Genomic DNA, 19,619 nt, shown 5'->3' with positions numbered 1-19,619 from the left:
GATCCTCTTGATAATCTTTTTTACGGTTACAGGTGGCGGAGAATTCGGCGACGTCTGCCGAGGGAAACTGAAGCTGCCTCCTGACGGACGGACGGAAATAGATGTGGCCATAAAAACGCTGAAGCCGGGCTCTGCAGACAAGGCGCGTAACGATTTCCTGACAGAGGCGTCGATAATGGGCCAGTTCGAGCATCCCAACGTGATATTCTTGCAAGGCGTTGTAACGAAGAGCAATCCGGTGATGATCATCACGGAGTTTATGGAGAACGGCAGCCTGGATACTTTCTTGCGCGCTAACGACGGCAAGTTCCAAGTGCTTCAATTGGTGGGGATGCTGCGCGGCATTGCCAGCGGTATGCAGTATCTCGCGGAGATGAACTACGTGCATCGCGATCTCGCCGCGAGAAACGTGTTAGTCAACGCCGCTCTGGTTTGCAAGATTGCCGACTTTGGACTCAGTAGAGAGATCGAGAGCGCCACGGAGGGAGCTTACACGACCAGGGTGAGCGATAGATTCATATTGCGAAATCAAAATTTGCATGGCACATACCAATATGTTTACTGACTATGGTTTCTCGATTAATATCGATCTATTTTTTATTTATCTTATGTTTAGGGCGGTAAAATCCCGGTGCGGTGGACGGCACCGGAAGCGATAGCCTTCCGTAAATTCACCAGCGCCTCCGACGTCTGGAGTATGGGCATCGTGTGTTGGGAGGTAATGTCGTATGGCGAGAGGCCGTACTGGAACTGGTCGAATCAAGATGTGATAAAGTCGATCGAGAAGGGCTACAGGCTTCCAGCGCCAATGGACTGTCCGGAGGCTATCTACCAGCTGATGCTCGATTGCTGGCAGAAGGAACGCACCCATCGGCCAACCTTCGCCAATCTCACGCAGACTTTGGACAAGCTCATACGAAGCCCGGACACGCTGAGAAAAATTGCTCAGAACAGGTAAGAAGCGCCCACTTGTCATTGTTTGATCCACGAGTAGTGATCGCCAAATGCTGATACGTGATAAGATTACGAAACAATACCCCTAGGATATATTAATCGTAAAAACAATGTTAGGAAATTTATATTGCGAATCAATTGTCTAGCAGACAATACGATCATCATCATTTAACGTAAAGAAAACGTATACGACGAAATACATAAATTATAATCGGTACACAACGAATAAAATTTATTTAAGTGCTTCGTGCGCACGTTTGCAAATAGTTTTCATTGGCATTATCACCATTTTTTTCCCTCTTTTTTATATCTTTGTTGAGTCATTTGTTCATTAATATCTTAATAAGAATAATTTCTCTCGACAGCTAATACTTATTTTCATTCATTCGCCGAAACTCTCACGCACAGATTATGTTGTGCTATATCCGTTTCACGCTACTTACAATGGGCTTTGACATTATGGCTCATTGATGTATAATGTTCCGCACAAGCACACAGTCTTGTACACATACATTATGTGCCCATATATGCGATCAAAAAAAAGGGATGTGTGCATACTCATGCTCGCGTCGTCGTGATACCTCGACCTGATTGGCATTACTGGAAGCGAGCATATACATACTGGACTGTCATTATTCGCATTATTGCTTTTGTTCTCGTACTTTCTTCTGTTTTTTTTTTTTATTTTTTTTCTTGGTGTTCTCTTGGTGCAATAATCCCTCTAGATAATAATCGTCAAAATTGATTTCTATTATATGTACGCTACTTTGATATTTATTTTCTGACATGCACGAGAGAAAGGACAAGCTGATCATTAGATTCGCTTTGAAGAATTCGAATCTCTCTTGCTTCTTGCAATAGCACACACTTTCCGCATGATGTCTCGTTGTTACGAAAAATTTCGATATCTTTATATCGAAGAGAGTCACATTTGCATATTTCGAAAAAGCACGCTGCTTGGCCGAAAAAGTTCTTTTCTGCATCAATTGGCGGGAAAATTAATTTATGGACGAAAGTCTACGTCTTAGTTGCGTAGAATATTTTTACCGCGCTTTTTACCACGTTCGAGATCGCGACGATTTTTAACAGAGCTTTCACAATCGCTTTCGCCGCTTATCGTCTCTACACTTCTTGAGTCTATGGTTCGCACTTTACGCAATTATTTCTTACAAGATGCAGCTATGTGTAATAAGAGCTAATTTTATCTATGCATTGCTCTTTTCTTTGATGGGTTTTTATAAAATTAAATTTTGCTGCGATCGAAAGTAAATTAAAAAAAAAAAAAAAATATTTACAAGACAAAAATTTTTGTTTATAATGCAAGTTCTGTAATAATAATATAATTTAAAATTTCGCGTTAATACGAGAATCGAAACTTATAACTGCAATGAAAAATCGGGAGGGGGGAGGGGAGGGGTAAACCTCCTTCCTATAATAATTTCCGACTATATCCCGTTGGCATGGACGAAATAATTATATCGCGAAATGATTTATTTCTATGCCAATGACATCGCAGTATTTGCATTTGGAAAATCTCGTTGGTTTCTCTCCTGTTCCTTCCATTCCGCCTCTTTTTCCTGGGCTAATTCTTTGTGCTTTTGGTTTTGTGGTGTCCTTTGGTACCTGACCACGCGAACTACTGCAACTGCAACGCAACTGCGACAACTATCGTCCACGACCACGACCACGACAACCAACTACAGCGTGAGGCCGCCTGCACACAATCCGTACTATGTCACAAGCCATACGGCTGCCGTCCAGGCTGCGGTGGCGGCTGCGATGCCACCAGGCCCAGCCGCGAGCACGGCGGGCCCGTTCGTAGACATAGTCGGCCATCAGGCCCATCAACAAGCCCAGTCAGCGATTGCCGTTCCAGTAATGCCACCAGGAGCCGGCCGTAGCTTACACTACCACACACACGCAGCGACACACGCACTGCCACACCAACAATCACCGCTCGCCTATCCCAATTGGGTCCCGTTCTCCCATTTTAACTGAGAGAGGGGTCCCGTTTGTAAAAGATTAGAACGAGCAAAAGCATCGTTTCTCCGCCCGTCTTTCTAGCCGTCGAAACTAATGTTTGGCATTGGAACGCCGGACGTTGAATCTCAAAAGACTGCATTCTATATCGCTATGGTTTTATATTACTTTTCACGATCGCGCTAGTCGTAGGGAAATTGTAGGCGCTCTTCCAGCGAAATAGTAGAAGCGTGTAATCCAAGTTGTCAGACGGAATAGTAAATGTAACGAATATAGGTACGCGCAGTATCGATAGGAATATCATCCGAGTGTTATAGACTGTATGTACAAGAGAGTAGTACCGTCGTAAAGAAATCTCTTATATAGTGTTTCTATTACAAATTATCGACAAACGCGAGAATAAATAGCGTAGATATTAGAAAATATAGAGAATTTCTATGTTGCATAACTGAGCAATAAATTTTACCGTATAAAAAGTTAGAGCATATATTATCAATTTTATATATATATATAAATTGAAGCGAGATATATAAACTGAGCGTTTAAGAATTTCCAAATTTTATAGAAGATAAATTCAACCATCGAATAGCAATACATATACACGATTCAAAGCTTAGAGAATAAAAAACGATTCAACGTGGTGTGCATGAAAACAATTAGTCTTTCAGATGTTTCTAGATTAGTGATTATAACTTTTATGGATATATACGTAAAAAGAAAAATTACGAAGAAAGTATATACATATATATGTATACACATACAAATTTATTGAGGATGTCCCGGAATTAATATCATTCTGCTCTTTCAATTGCGAATTCTTTGATCAATCTAGATTCGATAAGATGAAACTTTTGATACGAAAAAAATGATTTGCAAATTGCTTAAAAAAGAACTGTAGTAATATAAAAAAAAATAACAGTTATAGTTTCTTTGACACCCTCTATATCATTTACATAAAATTGATATAAGTATTTATCGTATAATATTTATTAAAGCCATCGATTTTATCTTAGCAAAAGCGGCAAAGATTTATCAGCATATGTACAATACACGCGCGTGCAATCGGTTGACCATATTAGAATAGTATTTTTATACGTAATGTGTGTTAAAAATAAAAAGACGCGATATAATTAATCGTGCACGATGTCGGTTCATATTTCCGCATCGATAAATCGATCGTATATATAATCGTAATATTAAATTCTAAAATATTCCGCAAAGTGTGATGAAGAGGTCACGACACGCCATTCTAAAACAGACGACCGATTTACATACACTAGCTTATCGATTGCAAGAGATTCGCATTTTAAACTCTTTCTCTTTATGCCTTCTGAAAATTTTATGCTACATATTGAAAGTTTCTAACAACTTTGTGAAGATTTATCAAAAAGCCGGAGGTGAGCATTTACCCGATAACAATGACGAAAACGATTCGTTCAAATTCCTTTATATGTTTTTTTTTTTAAATACTGATGAAGAAAGAATTCTTTTTATTTTTTATCTTTAAGTACGAGTATAAACTATTCTTTATTTACTCAAAACTTAAATTACTCAAAGCTGCTTATGAAAGGTAACGTGAAGGGGTATTTGCATCAACACACATGCTGCGCAAACGTTAGGGAAGAAATCAAGCTCGAGAGTCAAAGCCAGATAGGTGAAACAATAGCCTGCAGATAGTAACACACATTCGGTATAATCTCCATCGCACTAACAAATGCTAACAATTGTCAGAATCAGGGAAAGGGGTGCACCAACCCCGCCCCCATCCGCCTCGTCGGCATCTTCCAACGTGCGTTTGAGAAACAGGTAAAGAAAAAGAAAAAAGAATCAAAAGCGCAGCATTCTCCCATCCACCCACACACCGAATTCCTTCTTTAGGATACGAGCGAAAAAAAAAAAAAAAGAAGCGCAGAAGGACAAAGCGCAATCATTTCTGTTTCGTCCAGTGCCCTAAATAGTGCCTTCGCCCTTTAACATTTCGACGATTCGATTACATTGACTGTGCTTTCACGTTCTGCTCTGCTTCTTTGACGTGATAATTAAATATTTCCGTCACGTAGATAGCAGATTCCTTGCGCTTAGTAACCTTAGTTTGCGTTGCACTGCTTGCTTTCATACGCACCGTAATCCATTCACGTGTATATATACACCTCAATTGTAAACTATGCACCACTAACGCGTTACATATGACACATTCTCGTTCATCAACGACATTACTGACGATATTAGTAATTAGCGTTATTACCGCCCTTATTATTGTCATCGCGTCATCATTGTATTATCACTATTATTATTATTATTTATGTTAATTTTATCGCAGTATTTGTGTATTATTATTATTTGTATTATATTGATACACACAGATTGTTACTCTATTAATATTATTTTTATTATATCACGATACTTATTATTATTTAATTTTAATTTTCATTATTATTATAATTTCTATTATCGAGGCAAAAAGAAATTGTACGCTTCCGTATTAATATATTTTAGCGTGTACGTAATATCTCAGATAAGAGAAAATACACAAAATCTTACGAATTAATCATATACGCAATAACATTGATTATGTTTATTTTTTTTTTAAGTAACTCGTATAATTTATAATTTATACCAGATCGATATAATATACGTAAGGAACGACTTATGAGTCAAGTGTACATATTTAAATAGTTTTTTAGCTAAGTTAAGATCCTCGTTTTATGTTCCCCTGCTCTATGTCCCCATAAACTTGTGAAATAAACTTTACACCAACTGAATAATTATTTTATAATTATTTCTCACAGATATTTTAAAATCTGTAGACTCATTGCGAGTGTTTCGAATAATTAATATTTTTTTGTCCCAATATATATATAATTATGACAACAATAATCTCGTATATAAAATGTCTCTTAGAATTTGTATATATCGAACAATTGTACATATCTTTCCCCATGTATAAAACTAGAAAGCAATTCGGTCTCGTTTTACAACCGATAAAAGTTAATACATATCGACAATATGATTTATATAGAAGTAAAATACGATTGTTTCAACTCTGATCTGCTTAGGAGTATATTGTCGATAAAAGAACGAGATCGCGTTTATAAACAGTATATTGTATTTCGATATCCCTCGAAATAGCGAAGATACACTAATGATGATAAAAAACATAGAACGATTTATAGACAACGAACAATAATGATCTTCGTTATTTCACATTCTTAGCTTCTATCATCAACTTGTAATGTAGTCAATAGCAAATGAACAAATATATCCACAAAATATGCATATGAATTGTGCGAATGTGAATGTATTTCCATAGCAAGAGGATACGATCTAAACAAGCTTGAAATCTTGCAAATCCCTTACGATCTCCCCATTTCATATATTATTTATTCATAAAAAGAGGCATTTCTTAACTTGTTGTTGTCGACAGGGGCACCAATCCACTGGCGCCGGACGCGGTGGACCTAACGCAATTGACTTCTGTCAGCGAATGGCTGGCTTCCATCAAGATGTCACGATACGCGGAAAGCTTCGAGCAGGCAGGCGTGACGACGCTGGAAGCTGCGGCGCGTGTCACCGTCCAGGAGCTCACGGCTCTTGGCATAACGCTCGTGGGACACCAGAAGAAGATTATGAACAGCGTAACGGCGTTACGGGCGCAAATGTCGGCCACCTCGCAAGGTTTCCTCGTGTAATAGGCCATATATTAGGGTTACTCAAATCCTGCAAAGGGATCGTACGTAAGAATCGGTCAATCGGCATAGAACTTTACTATCCCATGGATCTCACGAATTTCCATTCTTCTCCCGAGGTGTCCCGTGAGACGAATCGCGGGAGACGACGAACCGTGTATCATCTAGGACTCGTGATTACCTAGTCAGAGCGAGAATATCCTCGAGAGAATATCTCTTTGCGCACAAGTAGATCCGGTAAAGTAGTTCAGTGGTTGACTGAGGTGAATCTTCCTGAATGACACCTCCGAAACAACGCAAACGCCGTCTCGTCGAGAAATTCCAAACACTCGTACTGCAGACATTCCACTTTAATAAGAATCGAAAAGATTCATTTAGAACTCTCCTCGACAAAGCCAGGAGGAAACGAGAAAGTACGAGGACCATACATTCGTTATCTCGCATTTAAACCACATACAACGACTTATCAAACTCGTAGGTACACCTACTGCGAAACTTTCGCGTAAGTAATATCTATAAATGTCAAAAGAATCACACTTATGATAACGAATAATGTCATTTTTACGTTCAGATCGATCAGGACGTCGTAAAAAATCGCTCTAAAAGATATTTGGCGGGATCAATGTAACACATTTTCTTGTACGAATAACGAGCATCGATTTTGTCTTTCGTTTCCTAGACCGTTTTCGTGATCGACATACGTAAGATCAGACTGACAACGGAGTTGCGCGACTCATCTCTGTAATCACTGCCGCAAAATTCACGTTAAATCTTTCATCACTAATGTGAATAGCCTTTTGTTTTACTTTAAAATCTCGGTGTAAACCGTTGAATTGTACATGCTGTATATTTTTCTTCGAAGATCCGTTGAGATTTACAGCCGCATTTTTTATTCGTCGTGCTTGCGTTTTACGACATTTTGTACTGAACAGCAGCTCCTTTTAGTACGTATTATATATATCTGCGATATAAAGCATTGAACGACGAGCTACATGTCGGCCTAAATGTCGTTCGAACACGTCTGCTCCTGGGCCTCGCTTTTTCTAAGTATACTAAAGTTATGCCTCTCTTTACGTAACAATCGATATAATAATGTGCGTCTGATAAAAAGAAACAACGCGATGATTTAGAAAAGTAGAGAATCGTATCACGAACTGTACCAAAAACGGACCGTAATAGAATTTTCGAGATTCATTATTTCGTATAGCGAATGTAGCGAATACATTACACTATCGTACGTCGCCTCGACAATGCACACAATTGACAGAACAAGGACGAGTTACGAATGAGAGTGAGTGTTTGCGAGATGTCTATTAACTGTAACTTTACGCGGTTTTTATCTTCGCGTTGCCTATATAAGAATGTCGTATTACGCGGCCTATATGGGGATATATCTTTCGATTATAAGAAAAACGACAAAACGAACAAGGCGGACATGTGCCAACGCGAGTGTGCAAGAGTTATTTTAGCGCGAGACACGATGTAAACGAGAGGATGCGAGTGAATGTGTGCAAGTTGTGTGCATGAAATTGAGAGAATCTACAACCCGCTCTTCGCGCTATATTCGTATGTACACGAGCGTGCGATCACGAGAAATTATTCTATATACGTATAAAGATATCTATTGTACTATAAATACGCGAGACATGTCGACCAGAAAGAACGAACAAAGAAAGACTCTCTATCGATAAGAGAAATCGCCTAATGACACCGCGAGGAATGTCTGTTCTCGCTCCAGAAGACAATGAGCACGATACGTGAGAAAATGAAAGAACAGTTTTGAACGCGTCCCACTATAGCAAGCAATGCGTCAACATATCAACATTATTCGGAATGCAAAGCGAGCAAAGTAGAAAGGGACTTGCGTGCACGAACTTATCGTTGCTCCGAGATCTTGAGTCGACGCGACTCCGTTTCTCATCATTCTTCCCTAGCAGATTCTAACGAATGACGAAAGAGAAAAACTAAAAAAGAGAAGAATGTAAAAAAAAAGAACGTATACGCGTAAATGGTATGAGATGTGCGGACAAAATACGTATACGCGAGCGACGATGCGCGCAATAAAGGCATCGAGGCTCACCGATGATTTTCATCGAATGATTTATTTCTTCATTTTCATAGCCCGATTGAGGAGTTTTCTCGTGCAAAGCAACGTCCATTCCAATATATATGTATTCGCATAATAGGAATTTTTTTTTTCTTAGAGAACAAAAGAAAAAAAGAGAGAGAGAACCAGAGGCTTGCTTCATCGTATCTCGTTACATCCGTATTTGCTAATCGTAAAGACTGTTTCTCGGGCCACGATACGTACCCGGGATACATATGTTACCGGCTATTTGTTCTTAAAGAGACCAACAGGGCAGAGAGAAATATATATATACACACACAGAAATATCGCGCATGAGATTGAAACGGCTTCCAAGTGAATCCGACAAGCCACGGAGAAATTCTTTTTATTCTTTAATTTATCGATTTAATGTGTTTAGTAATATATAGTCGACGATGTCGAAACGACGATGAATAAAAGCGGAAGGCGCGCTTCAACAGGCGAGATTTTGCGCTCAATCAGAGATACAAAGTGGACAACGACAAAGCGAACGACGTAGCGCTTCGCAGCCAGCCAATTCTCTATCCATATTGCCCTCCCTATCTTTAATCACAAAGAGACGAAAGTCGCGCCTGCGAAGCGCGCCGAACGGTCCGATTAAAATCGTCTGATTTCGCTTCTGTCTCGAAGCACGATCTAACGATATTTCGACCGTTCCCTCGTACATAAAATGTTACTCGAGATCATACTCGTAGCATTATAAAAAAAATGCCGAGATACGTCCTAGTGTCTTTCGGTTCGCCGTGCCACCTTCCGCGTTCGTTTTGCGAAAAAGGAAAAGAGAAACGAAAAACGGAAGACCGTGCGACGAGAGTAAAATCTCCCTTAGGAAAAACAAAAAAAAAAGCGAGAGAGAAAGAGTAAGCTACTGAAAATGGCGACGATTAAGAAGCAATAAGTGAATACACGCAAATGCAGATTTTTATATAGAGAATGTTAACAAATTTCAGATGATATTAATTATAGCGCTATCTTCCTAAATGTTCGTATTAAAGGTTAAACGAAAAAAGTACGATAAAACGTAAGATGAGATCGCGCGGAGTCCCGGCCGAAAAAGAGGAAGAAGACAAAAAAAGTTGTACGCGAGTCGAATTCGCGCCGCGATCGATTGTAATAAAGTTCGGTCGGAACTCCACGAACGAGAGAAAGAGATTCTTAAAAATTTTCAAGCTATAACTATCTGTGTTTTAGCGACGAATCTGCGAGTGCGACCTGAAGTTTTGAGGATGTTGTTAATTTCGACAAATCGATATTTAGATTTCATAGAGCTCTATCAATATCACACACATACACACACACGGCCACGTGTAGGCGCAAGAGAAAAAAATATGCGAAACTGAGGATGTATCAATCGATAGCGAAAGTATCTCGTGTACAACTACTCCAATTTTTTTTATATTCTGTCGACTTTCCCTCCAAAATCTTAGGTCCCTCCCATCATTATATAGATTAAATTTTTTTACATAAAAAAATACGCGTTACACTTTCAAAGCTTTCGATCGTACTTCACATGTCACGTATATTTTGGTATATATTATGGTTATCTCGTATACATGTAAAGCTTTATTAAAAAAGAGTGTGTGAGACGAGATCGAATAGAAAAGAGCGGCAGGAAAAATCCTGGGAAATCAAAATTACTTCAATATGCACCTTGTTGCGGTGAATTTTTGTCCGCTCTTTTATTCATTATTTCTTTTTCGATCTTCTGATAAAGAGAAAGCGAAAACGAGATAACTAAAAGGAAAAATCGTCAAATCGCCTCTCGCGTTTTGCTTAACTCTTTAATCAATTTTAATTCAATTATATTACTATTTATTAAAAGAAAAGAAACTTATTTATTGTTTAGAGATCTGACTAAATTGCAAAACGTTTTAATTATATCGTAAATTATCTATTATTATTTAGCGACGAGAGATGGATGGGGCAGAGTGACGCGTTCTTTTCCTACTTTGGGAATTTTCGAGAAAACTCTGTCGTGTAAAAAAGAAGAAACGAAGCTACATCTACAGTGATAAATACGATCGTTGTATCGAATTTGTGTACATGCAGCTATTATATTATATTATATTTAGTTAAGCGTTAATTAAATGATTTACGCGGGCGCATTGTTTTTTATCCTTATTTTCTACAAGTCTATTTACAGCGAACTCTGTCAAAGTACCTGCTTCGAAAAAAACGAAAACGATAAAATCTGCGAAAAAAGAAAAGCATATTAAAAACAGGTACCGTCCCATATATTAAACAGAATTCACAGAAACATGCGTACATACCATATCCACACTCACACGCACACAGTCATACATGCATCGCACTCTATCATACACACATACAATAATTTATATACACTCGCCGAGCTGAGTTTTCAATAAAATTGGTTAAGCGAATCGCCTCCGTGTGTCTTCGATTCATTGTATAAAGGAAAATGCAAGAAAAAAAAAAGCAAGCAAAGAGTTACTGTCGACAAATTTTGGAACATGTCTAAAACATTTTTCCTATGGTGTTGTCAAGACGATGTTGAATGTACATAAGATATAATAAATAATATACCTTATACGATGTAAAAAAAACGGAACAGGTTTATTTTTACCCATCATCGCCTTATTACACCAATAAAACATCTTATATATTAATTATTATTATTAATAATTAAATAAAATATATAAAATTTCACAGAAAAATCATCATGAAAGCTTATCCGCTTTTGTTATTCTAAGTTAATTATAGCAAAATTAATAATGTTTTTACATACCTTATATTTACTGACAAATTCTGCAAGTCTTGCATTTCAATCATGCATATATTAGGCTTTTAATGACAAATTCATTTGACAAATAGTATCATATGTCGAAACATTGACAAAAGCATGAAAATTTCGTAGACTGTTCTAATATTTCTTCTGAATATCTGTGCGAAACCTGAGCACAATTCTCTTAACGGCAACTATTTTCTTTTACGAAGAGGTCAAAAACTATATTATTTTATAAATATAAGCAAATAAAGAGGCAGTATGAGCCACAAGTATCACGTTAAGAGATTTATTAATTGTGTAAAGGCAATTGACAAATATCAAATTAAAGCAAGTAAAAAGTAATTCTTATTTAGACTACTAATCAAAATATCCATTAGTATTTTTAAAAACCTATTTTGCTTGTTAATGTTATAGAAAACATATGATGAAATGTGGTAAAAGTTCTTAGTCCTCCGATATGTATATATATAAACATTTTCCTTAATCATTTTGAAAAAAATTAAAGTTTTACTTTCAAAGCGCTTAAAAATTAATGGTCCAAAACGGTCCAACATTTGCAATATATTAATCGATTGTGGAAAGTGTCTACTTTATAGAAATATCCTATTTGGCCCACCCCTGGGTACCCCTTTTATGAAAAAATTACGTTAAAAGTTATAATAAGCGGTAAAAAAATTATAACAGAATTCGGAAAAATTTTATATTATGTCAAACAAATTGCAGTATAAAATTTGAAGAAGGTGAAAATATCATAGATCTCTATTTGTTTTAAAATTGTTCATATTTTTAAATTTACAAGATCTTTTGTAAGTGACAAAAATTGAGATGTTTGATTATAGGCGAAAGTTTGCCGTGTATATATCCCACAGACAGAATCGAGGGAGTCCCAAGGACGGAGCGGCGAGCGGACTCTCAACCCGGAACCTATCCAACCAGATAGGAAAGAGAGCCGATCGGGCGCAGCCGTAAGCCCGCACCTTTAAGCCAAAAAGCAGAAAATCTTGGCAACTCCGGGGCGATGAACCCGCCAACACGGCCGTGATGACAACAAGGATCGCGAGGACCGCAGGACGGCCCTGCGTAACGCGAAAGCGTAAATGAAATATAAGAAAACAAACATACCGATAATGACATTAACAAATTCATGCATCTCGTTTCAATGGTATTTTTTTGTCCTGTCCATGAGAGTTTGTAAGATAAATGATCAATTAGAATAAGTTTTAATGCGTTTCTTACATGTTGTTCGCATCTTTTCCTCCTACAGTTCTAATTAACTTTTTCTGTAAAAAGATTTAATTTAATTGATTATACATATATTTTTGTATTTTAAATTCAATTGATAAAGAGTACTTACATATTGTAATAAAGATACGGAGTCTTGTGTTATTAATTTATTAAATTCCTCTAATACTTCAGGCGTTCCAATCGGTAAATTCAAATTTATTGTGTTTTCTTGTGAAGAATGAGGGTGTATATCTAACAACAATTGTTGGATTGTAACCAACAATCGTGTAATTTTTTTAATGTCATTCCGACAAGCTTCTATTTGAGAAATACAATATACAGGGTGTCTCACAACCTCCGTACAATACTTTATTAGCGTGTTCTAGAGGTAAAATAGAGACAAAAATTCTATTATAATAACTGCATACCCAATGTCCATCCAATAAACCTGACGAACTATGCAATATCTGTATATGTTTTTTATCTTCTGATACAGGCTGTATTGTATCAAGACATTGGGGTCGCCAGGTTTCGACAGATCTATAATCTGAGCAATTTCGTAAAAGATAATCAAAGTGGTCCATATGTATGTCTGTTAACCATTCACCCCGAACAATTATATCTTTGTCCCTAGGCGATAGAATTATATCTTTTTTAAAAATAAAAAATTAAGGCTCTCAATTTAAAAAATCATATGTCAAGGTCAAGGTCATCGGAACTGCCTCCTTTCATCCGCATATTTACCAAAATTATCTTGTTTAATATTGTGGTCTTTGATAAACTGAATATGCGTGTAATATTTTTTTAGATGTGCGACGACACTGTTTGCGTTGCTGTGCGCATCCGTCCAATGGCGGCACATGAAGCTGAAAAGGTCAAATATGTTTACATGTTGTCTCGGGAGAACCTAAAGTTCAAATTATGAACACATAAAATATTCACATACAATTATGTTTTTCCTCCTGATGTTGGACAGGAGGAATTTTATAATAATGCTGTGAAAGGCTTAATAGAAAATATTTTTCTAGGTAAATATTTCTATATTTTTTATAATTTGGAGATATAGATTTTTATTATATTAAAAATAAATAATTTTTTTTCAGGTTATAATGTAACCATCTTTGTATATGGGCAAACAGGTAGCGACAAATCTTACTGTTTTTGGTCACAGTAACATCCGTTGCAGATAGTGCCATTCCTAACACATGGACACTTTTTTCCCACCTAGAGAATCTTTTAGAAATTGTGTCAGCTTGTTTTCACGATGACTCTTATATTTTTGATTTTGATTTATTTTGTTGGTCATATTTGTTATAGCCATCAAGCTTTTATTTATGCTGATGCCTTCCTTGAATTGTTGGCCACTTGTTAATGTTTTTTTTACTCTTTTCGCTCCTGCCAGGTCTACTAAGTTTATTTTCGATAACATCTTATTATTTCTGAAAAAGAGATTTCTATTTTTACAAATTTAACACAGGATATCGAAAAAATACAATTAAAGAATCATATATAGGGAATTACTTACGGATCATTTTTTTTTTGTTGGTATATATACACGGTGAATATTCCGTGTCCGCGGGAGCTATGTGAATTTATCGCAGTTTTTGCAACTATGCGATGCATAGCTCCCTTCGCCAAGTATTTTAATCCATCGTTAGCATTTTGTATCTGTATTTTAGTTGTATTTACCATGTTGTTTCCATCTTTTAAGTATAACTTATTTCTTGATTTATTTAATAAGTCATAAAAATTGTCCAGATATAATTCAATGAATGTTATTTTTATTTCATAAATATGATTTTCATCATCAATTCTTTCAAAAATATTTTTTAACTATCTGGGCGCTACACCATCTGAATTATCGAACTCTATATTCTTTATACAGATTAGCATTAAGGCGAAAACAGAAAATAATTTTGTTGGAAAAGAAATTAAGATCATTATCTGTGTGTGTGTAAATTATGCAAAAGAAAAAAGAAAAAGTAACAGGTTACAAAAAATAGTAACCGAAAATCAGAAAATGTTTGATCTAATATATAATACTAACAAAGAAAAACAAAAATCACAAGTAACATAAAATTTTGCTTTTTATTATATAATCATGTGAGAGATTATTAGATCTTTATGTGTTTTATTTGATTATACAGAATCATCTTTCGCCATAAACACAAAAATCACAGGTAACATAAAATTTTGCTTTTTATTATATAATCATGTGAGAGATTATTAGATCTTTATGTGTTTTATTTGATTACAGAATCATCTTTCGCCACCGGAAAATTCAAAAATTATTAAAAGTCCTAACAAATGTCGATGTAAGATGATTAATTGTACCACCAAAAAGTGTTCATGTGTTAGGAATGGCACTATCTGCAACGGATGTTACTGTGACCAAAAACAATGCCAAAATAAAAAAAATTAGATAAGTAAGATAAAAAAGTACGAAATGGACAGAAAGGTAAAGTATTAAACAAATTAGTTTCATTAAATATACAATCCAGTTTTAATTATCTGCAATATAAGACATTTTTATATTATTGCGAGTACAATGAATATAATGAATTACTTTAAATAATTAACTGCTACTATCTAATTGAATAACATATTGAATCATGTATTACATTGAATGTATTAATAGAATATTGTTTTGGCATATTTATTTTGGAATATTGTAATTTGAAATAATATTACATATATATATTGCAGATATGGATCTTTTGCTAATCAGTCCAAGTGATGAAACCAGCTTAATGCAACTACCTACATCAAGACCGGCACACAAAGATGCGCAAGCAATGCAGAGACTGATTGAGAGTATAGAAGCAATTCATGCCCAACTTGTAAAAACTCTTCTTGAATCACAAAGAATTATAGGCAATGAAGCAATTCCAAGAGATGAACCTTCACGTGAAATAGATATCAATAGATACAGTTAAAGTATACAGAAATCCGAAATAGTAGAAACCAAAGCTAAGCCAAAGATTATAAGCAATGAGAGAGTTAATATACAACTTAATCGATTTAAAATGCAACAAAGACCTCAAGCAACGTCGACAATAAAAATGTCAGATCGTAACTCTTGGCCTTCGTGTACATTTTCTCTTCACGAAGAAGAGGTAATTGAGAAATTGTCAAAAGAAATTTTGGAACAAAGTAAGAATATGGACAAGACAAGCATCGCCTCGAAAGAGGTTGAAATCTTTATGCAACATTAAATGCTGTCTAAGAATATTAGTCTTAAAAATAACATGTCATTAGAACATGAAAAGAACAATAGTATTACAAAAGAAGTTACTTCTACTCAAGAGGTAAATGAGACACATTTTTATTTGCACATTTGTATATGCTACATACTTAAAAATATAAATGCAGAAATTTATTTACTTGAGAACACAAATATAAAAAAAAAATAAAACATTTAAATATATAATGATTATTTATAGTAGTTTATCATAATTACATATATTCACATATATTTAATACATATTGGATATTAAAAGAAATAATCTGAAAACATATTAGAATATTAATTAATATTATTCACAAGTAAACGATTTTGATATATAAATATTACTTTACACTATGGATATTTTTTAGGTGACAAAAGAAAATGATTTCATTCCCATATTAGCTGGTATTCCCAAAATACCGCGTAATCACGGAATTGTGACATCAATATAAGTACAAGACCCAAACCATCTATTATATTGTTAAATGAACCATACAGGTAAAATAAATCTGACAATTCTGTTTAATGCAAATGTTCTAATTATATTTTTGTTTTAAATTAATTACTTCATGAATCATTTTTTTTAATTTTAATCCAAACAGGCCGGAATTAGAATCATCAGGACATGAATTGTCAACGATAGTGGAATTTGATACAACAGATACAGTTAATAAAAGCATCAAGAGTCCGGCAAAATCTAAACCATCAGTGCATGTGGCTCCTTTATCTGTTCAACAGAATCAATATTCTTCGGAGAAATCACCAACATCCAGCGTGAAACGTTCTGATGAAACACTGCTCTCTGCATAGAGATCACAGAAAACTACAACTATCTGTAAGTCTTCTGAAAAGATAAAAAGTACAGCTGATGGTACAGCAATAAAAACTGAAGCAAATCGAGAGCGTATGCTCGAAAAATGTAATAAACCATTACAATGTAACACAACCACTGAAGAACCTACATCTCAAATAAAAGATAAACTCGGTTCTTCTATAAGTACCGATTTTAATAATCCACATAAAGATAGTAAACATAAAACAACGACCACTAGCTTATACAGTTTTTCCGGATTGTCTGGCATTTCCGAAATAATGAGTTCTCCGTCATCAGATATTTTGAAACATGCTTCATCTCCAGAAGAGATGGAAACTGCTCTGAAAAAACTAGGTTTGGTCTGGGCTGTTACGACATTAAAGAAAACCCGAGAAGCAAGTGCTCTTAGTTCATCTTTAAATTCGGATATTACACCAATAAATACAGCTAGAAGAATGATTTCTCTTACTAAGAAACAGCATGATCCAAGTGGTCTTCCCGATATCAGTGATGTGTCATCGATATCGATTAAAGAAGCTAGTAAAAGCACTGAGCAAGCTGTGCTTTTAAAAGGAAGAACTTCTACGCCTAAATTTCAGAATTCAAATTCCAATAGCGAGAGATCTACTACTACAAATACATCAGAAAGCATTCAAGATCCAAGTGATAATTTAACTGTACCTAATGTGTCACTTATAAAAACTAAATCTGATAAGCAACAAAATCTCTGACATATAAAGTATTTTATATATATAATTTTATTAGTTACTTATTTTTAGAGATATATATTATTACATTTGATGGAATTTTTTTTATGGGAGACCAATTTTAAAATAGGGACCATATTTTCAAATATTAATACATAAATCATTTTTATCTTAAATACAACACTACAGTATGTGTACAATGTGACTATAATGAATAGAGTGCTTACACTTTTGTTACAAATGGTCATACGGTTCAGTATGCATGTCCATATGCATGTATAATATAAGATAATATAGTTTAATCTAAAATAATATTTAAATACGATATAAATTAAATAATAAAATTATGTAATATAATATAATATAATTAAGAAATAATATTAACTAATATGCATACTCTCTATTCTCATTACGTATACGTTTCGAGTGCGCATGCCTATGCGTAAGCATATACTAATTTATTTCAAAACCTATGGAGCAAACCTCATTCATTTTGATCTCATTTGAAAGATAATATAATTCTCTACAACTTTTGTTTCGGTATTTTTTGTCAAAAGACGCATACTTTCCCTGATTAGAGGATTGTAGATAAATACGACAACGCGAAATTTTGTTTCTAATCTAATTTTACCTCAGGAGGATTTTAACTCACTCTCTTTTCTTAATTCCATGTTCTACAATTTTTATTTTATAATACTTCTTGATAAATCTAATTATTTTAGTGTTGTTTTAAGTTTTTTGGTGAAAGTTATTTGTTTCATTTTTTTGCGATTTTCTTCAAAACGAAGCAAAAATGAGCAAATCTCTAAAGGACTTTTTGTCTTAGTTTATCGGTCCCCTCCACGTTCCTAAAGTTTTGACATTCAAATTGGGGACACCCTGTATATAATATTATTATAACGTAAAATATTTCGACAATGAATTATGAATAACATGGTATTCGGTCTTGATGGCGTAAACATTAGTGCGCTATTATTTACATCTTACGGCCTTGTTATCATTTGCGCGGCGATAGGGCGATACTTGAATAGTACTAGTAACAGTGGGAGACGCTATGTCAGAAATTCCTTTCCTACAATATTTATTATAGTTATTATCATTCACGCGACGACACTCGAACAGAAAAGTAATGATGCGAGACGTTCCGTCAAATTCCTTTTCCACACGATCGCGCTAACTATCGGGGAATAATTTGATATGATTAATATGAATAATAATTAATTATCCTTTACATACATTAGATTAATTATATCGCGACGATGAATTTCGTAGCTCGTACGTCTTTCGCATAATTTATTTTTTTAATTTTTTAGTTAAGTTTTATTTTATTTATTCAAAGAAGAGAAACGTAGTGACAGAAGTCCCAAATAATAAATTATCGTTTTGTTGTTTAATTAACATAACGATAAGCTACGTGATATATTAATCGTTTATTAAATAATTGATCTATAATTTAAAATACTCTTGTATAATTTAATCAATAATATGGTATTTGTTCTTGGTGGCGTAAACATTAGCGCGCTATTGTTAACGTGTTACGGTTTACGATCTTATCATTCACACGGCGACACTCAAACAGTAAGGCAGTAGAATGCGAGACACTCCGTCAAATTCTTTTTCGAAACGCGATCGTGAAATCAAGTATCGGGAAATAATTTGATATGATAAATAATTAAATAATACATTAATTATATCGCGACGATAAATTTCGAAACGCGTATTTTGCGTAATTTATTTTTTTGATTTTAATTAAATTTTATTCCATTTATTTAAGAGAAACGTATTGTGACAGAAGTCTCAAATAATAAATTTTGTTGCTATCCCTTTTTATTAGCAATAATTATTTCTTTAAATATAAATAATAGATAAAATATTATTATGAGAATTTTGATCAATTAATTTTGATTGATAACTTGGCATTATATTAAATAAAGAAAAGTTTTATTAAAACGATGCATAACAAATGGTCGTAATGACCATTAACTTACGACCGTAAACGAGTGTAAAATTACGCTCATGCGCCGGCAATAATAATTAGCCGGCTATGGAAGGAATTTTTCTCCTTCATTGACTTCTGATAGAAGTCAAAGCTACATGCTGGCTGATGTAGTCAGAATGAATATGGCCAGGATCAACGAAAGGTAGGTCCAACTGGCCCAACGGAAGCAT

General features: G+C 34.9%; 1 protein-coding gene and 1 pseudogene across 16 annotated transcripts in view; both read left to right on the top strand.

Annotated features, from left to right (window-relative positions):
• The window catches only part of LOC115239876 (ephrin type-B receptor 1-B), a 106,578-nt gene extending 95,284 nt beyond the window's left edge, over nt 1-11,294 (top strand). For 13 of the 16 annotated variants that reach the window (XM_029814674.1, XM_029814685.1, XM_029814680.1 and 10 more), the window contains 3 exons: nt 33-502; nt 617-954; nt 2,658-5,696. In XM_029814674.1, coding sequence (XP_029670534.1) covers nt 33-502; nt 617-954; nt 2,658-2,952 — 1,103 coding nt within the window. In that variant the 3' untranslated portion in view covers nt 2,953-5,696. Of the gene's footprint in view, nt 1-32; nt 503-616; nt 955-2,657; nt 5,697-6,358 lie in introns of those variants that run through there. The other 3 variants (XM_029814686.1, XM_029814675.1, XM_029814687.1) reach the window with 1 other exon arrangement.
• Nucleotides 11,295-13,385: 2,091 nt separating this feature from the next.
• LOC115239972 lies at nt 13,386-17,499 on the top strand (annotated as a pseudogene).
• The last annotated feature ends 2,120 nt before the right edge of the window (nt 17,500-19,619 follow it).

Source organism: Formica exsecta, unplaced genomic scaffold (assembly GCF_003651465.1).
Source record: "Formica exsecta isolate Colony F162 unplaced genomic scaffold, ASM365146v1 scaffold4, whole genome shotgun sequence".
Taxonomy (NCBI): Eukaryota; Metazoa; Arthropoda; class Insecta; order Hymenoptera; family Formicidae; genus Formica; species Formica exsecta.
Note: the sequence above shows the minus strand (reverse complement) of the source record. Positions and strands in the feature narration are given on the sequence as shown.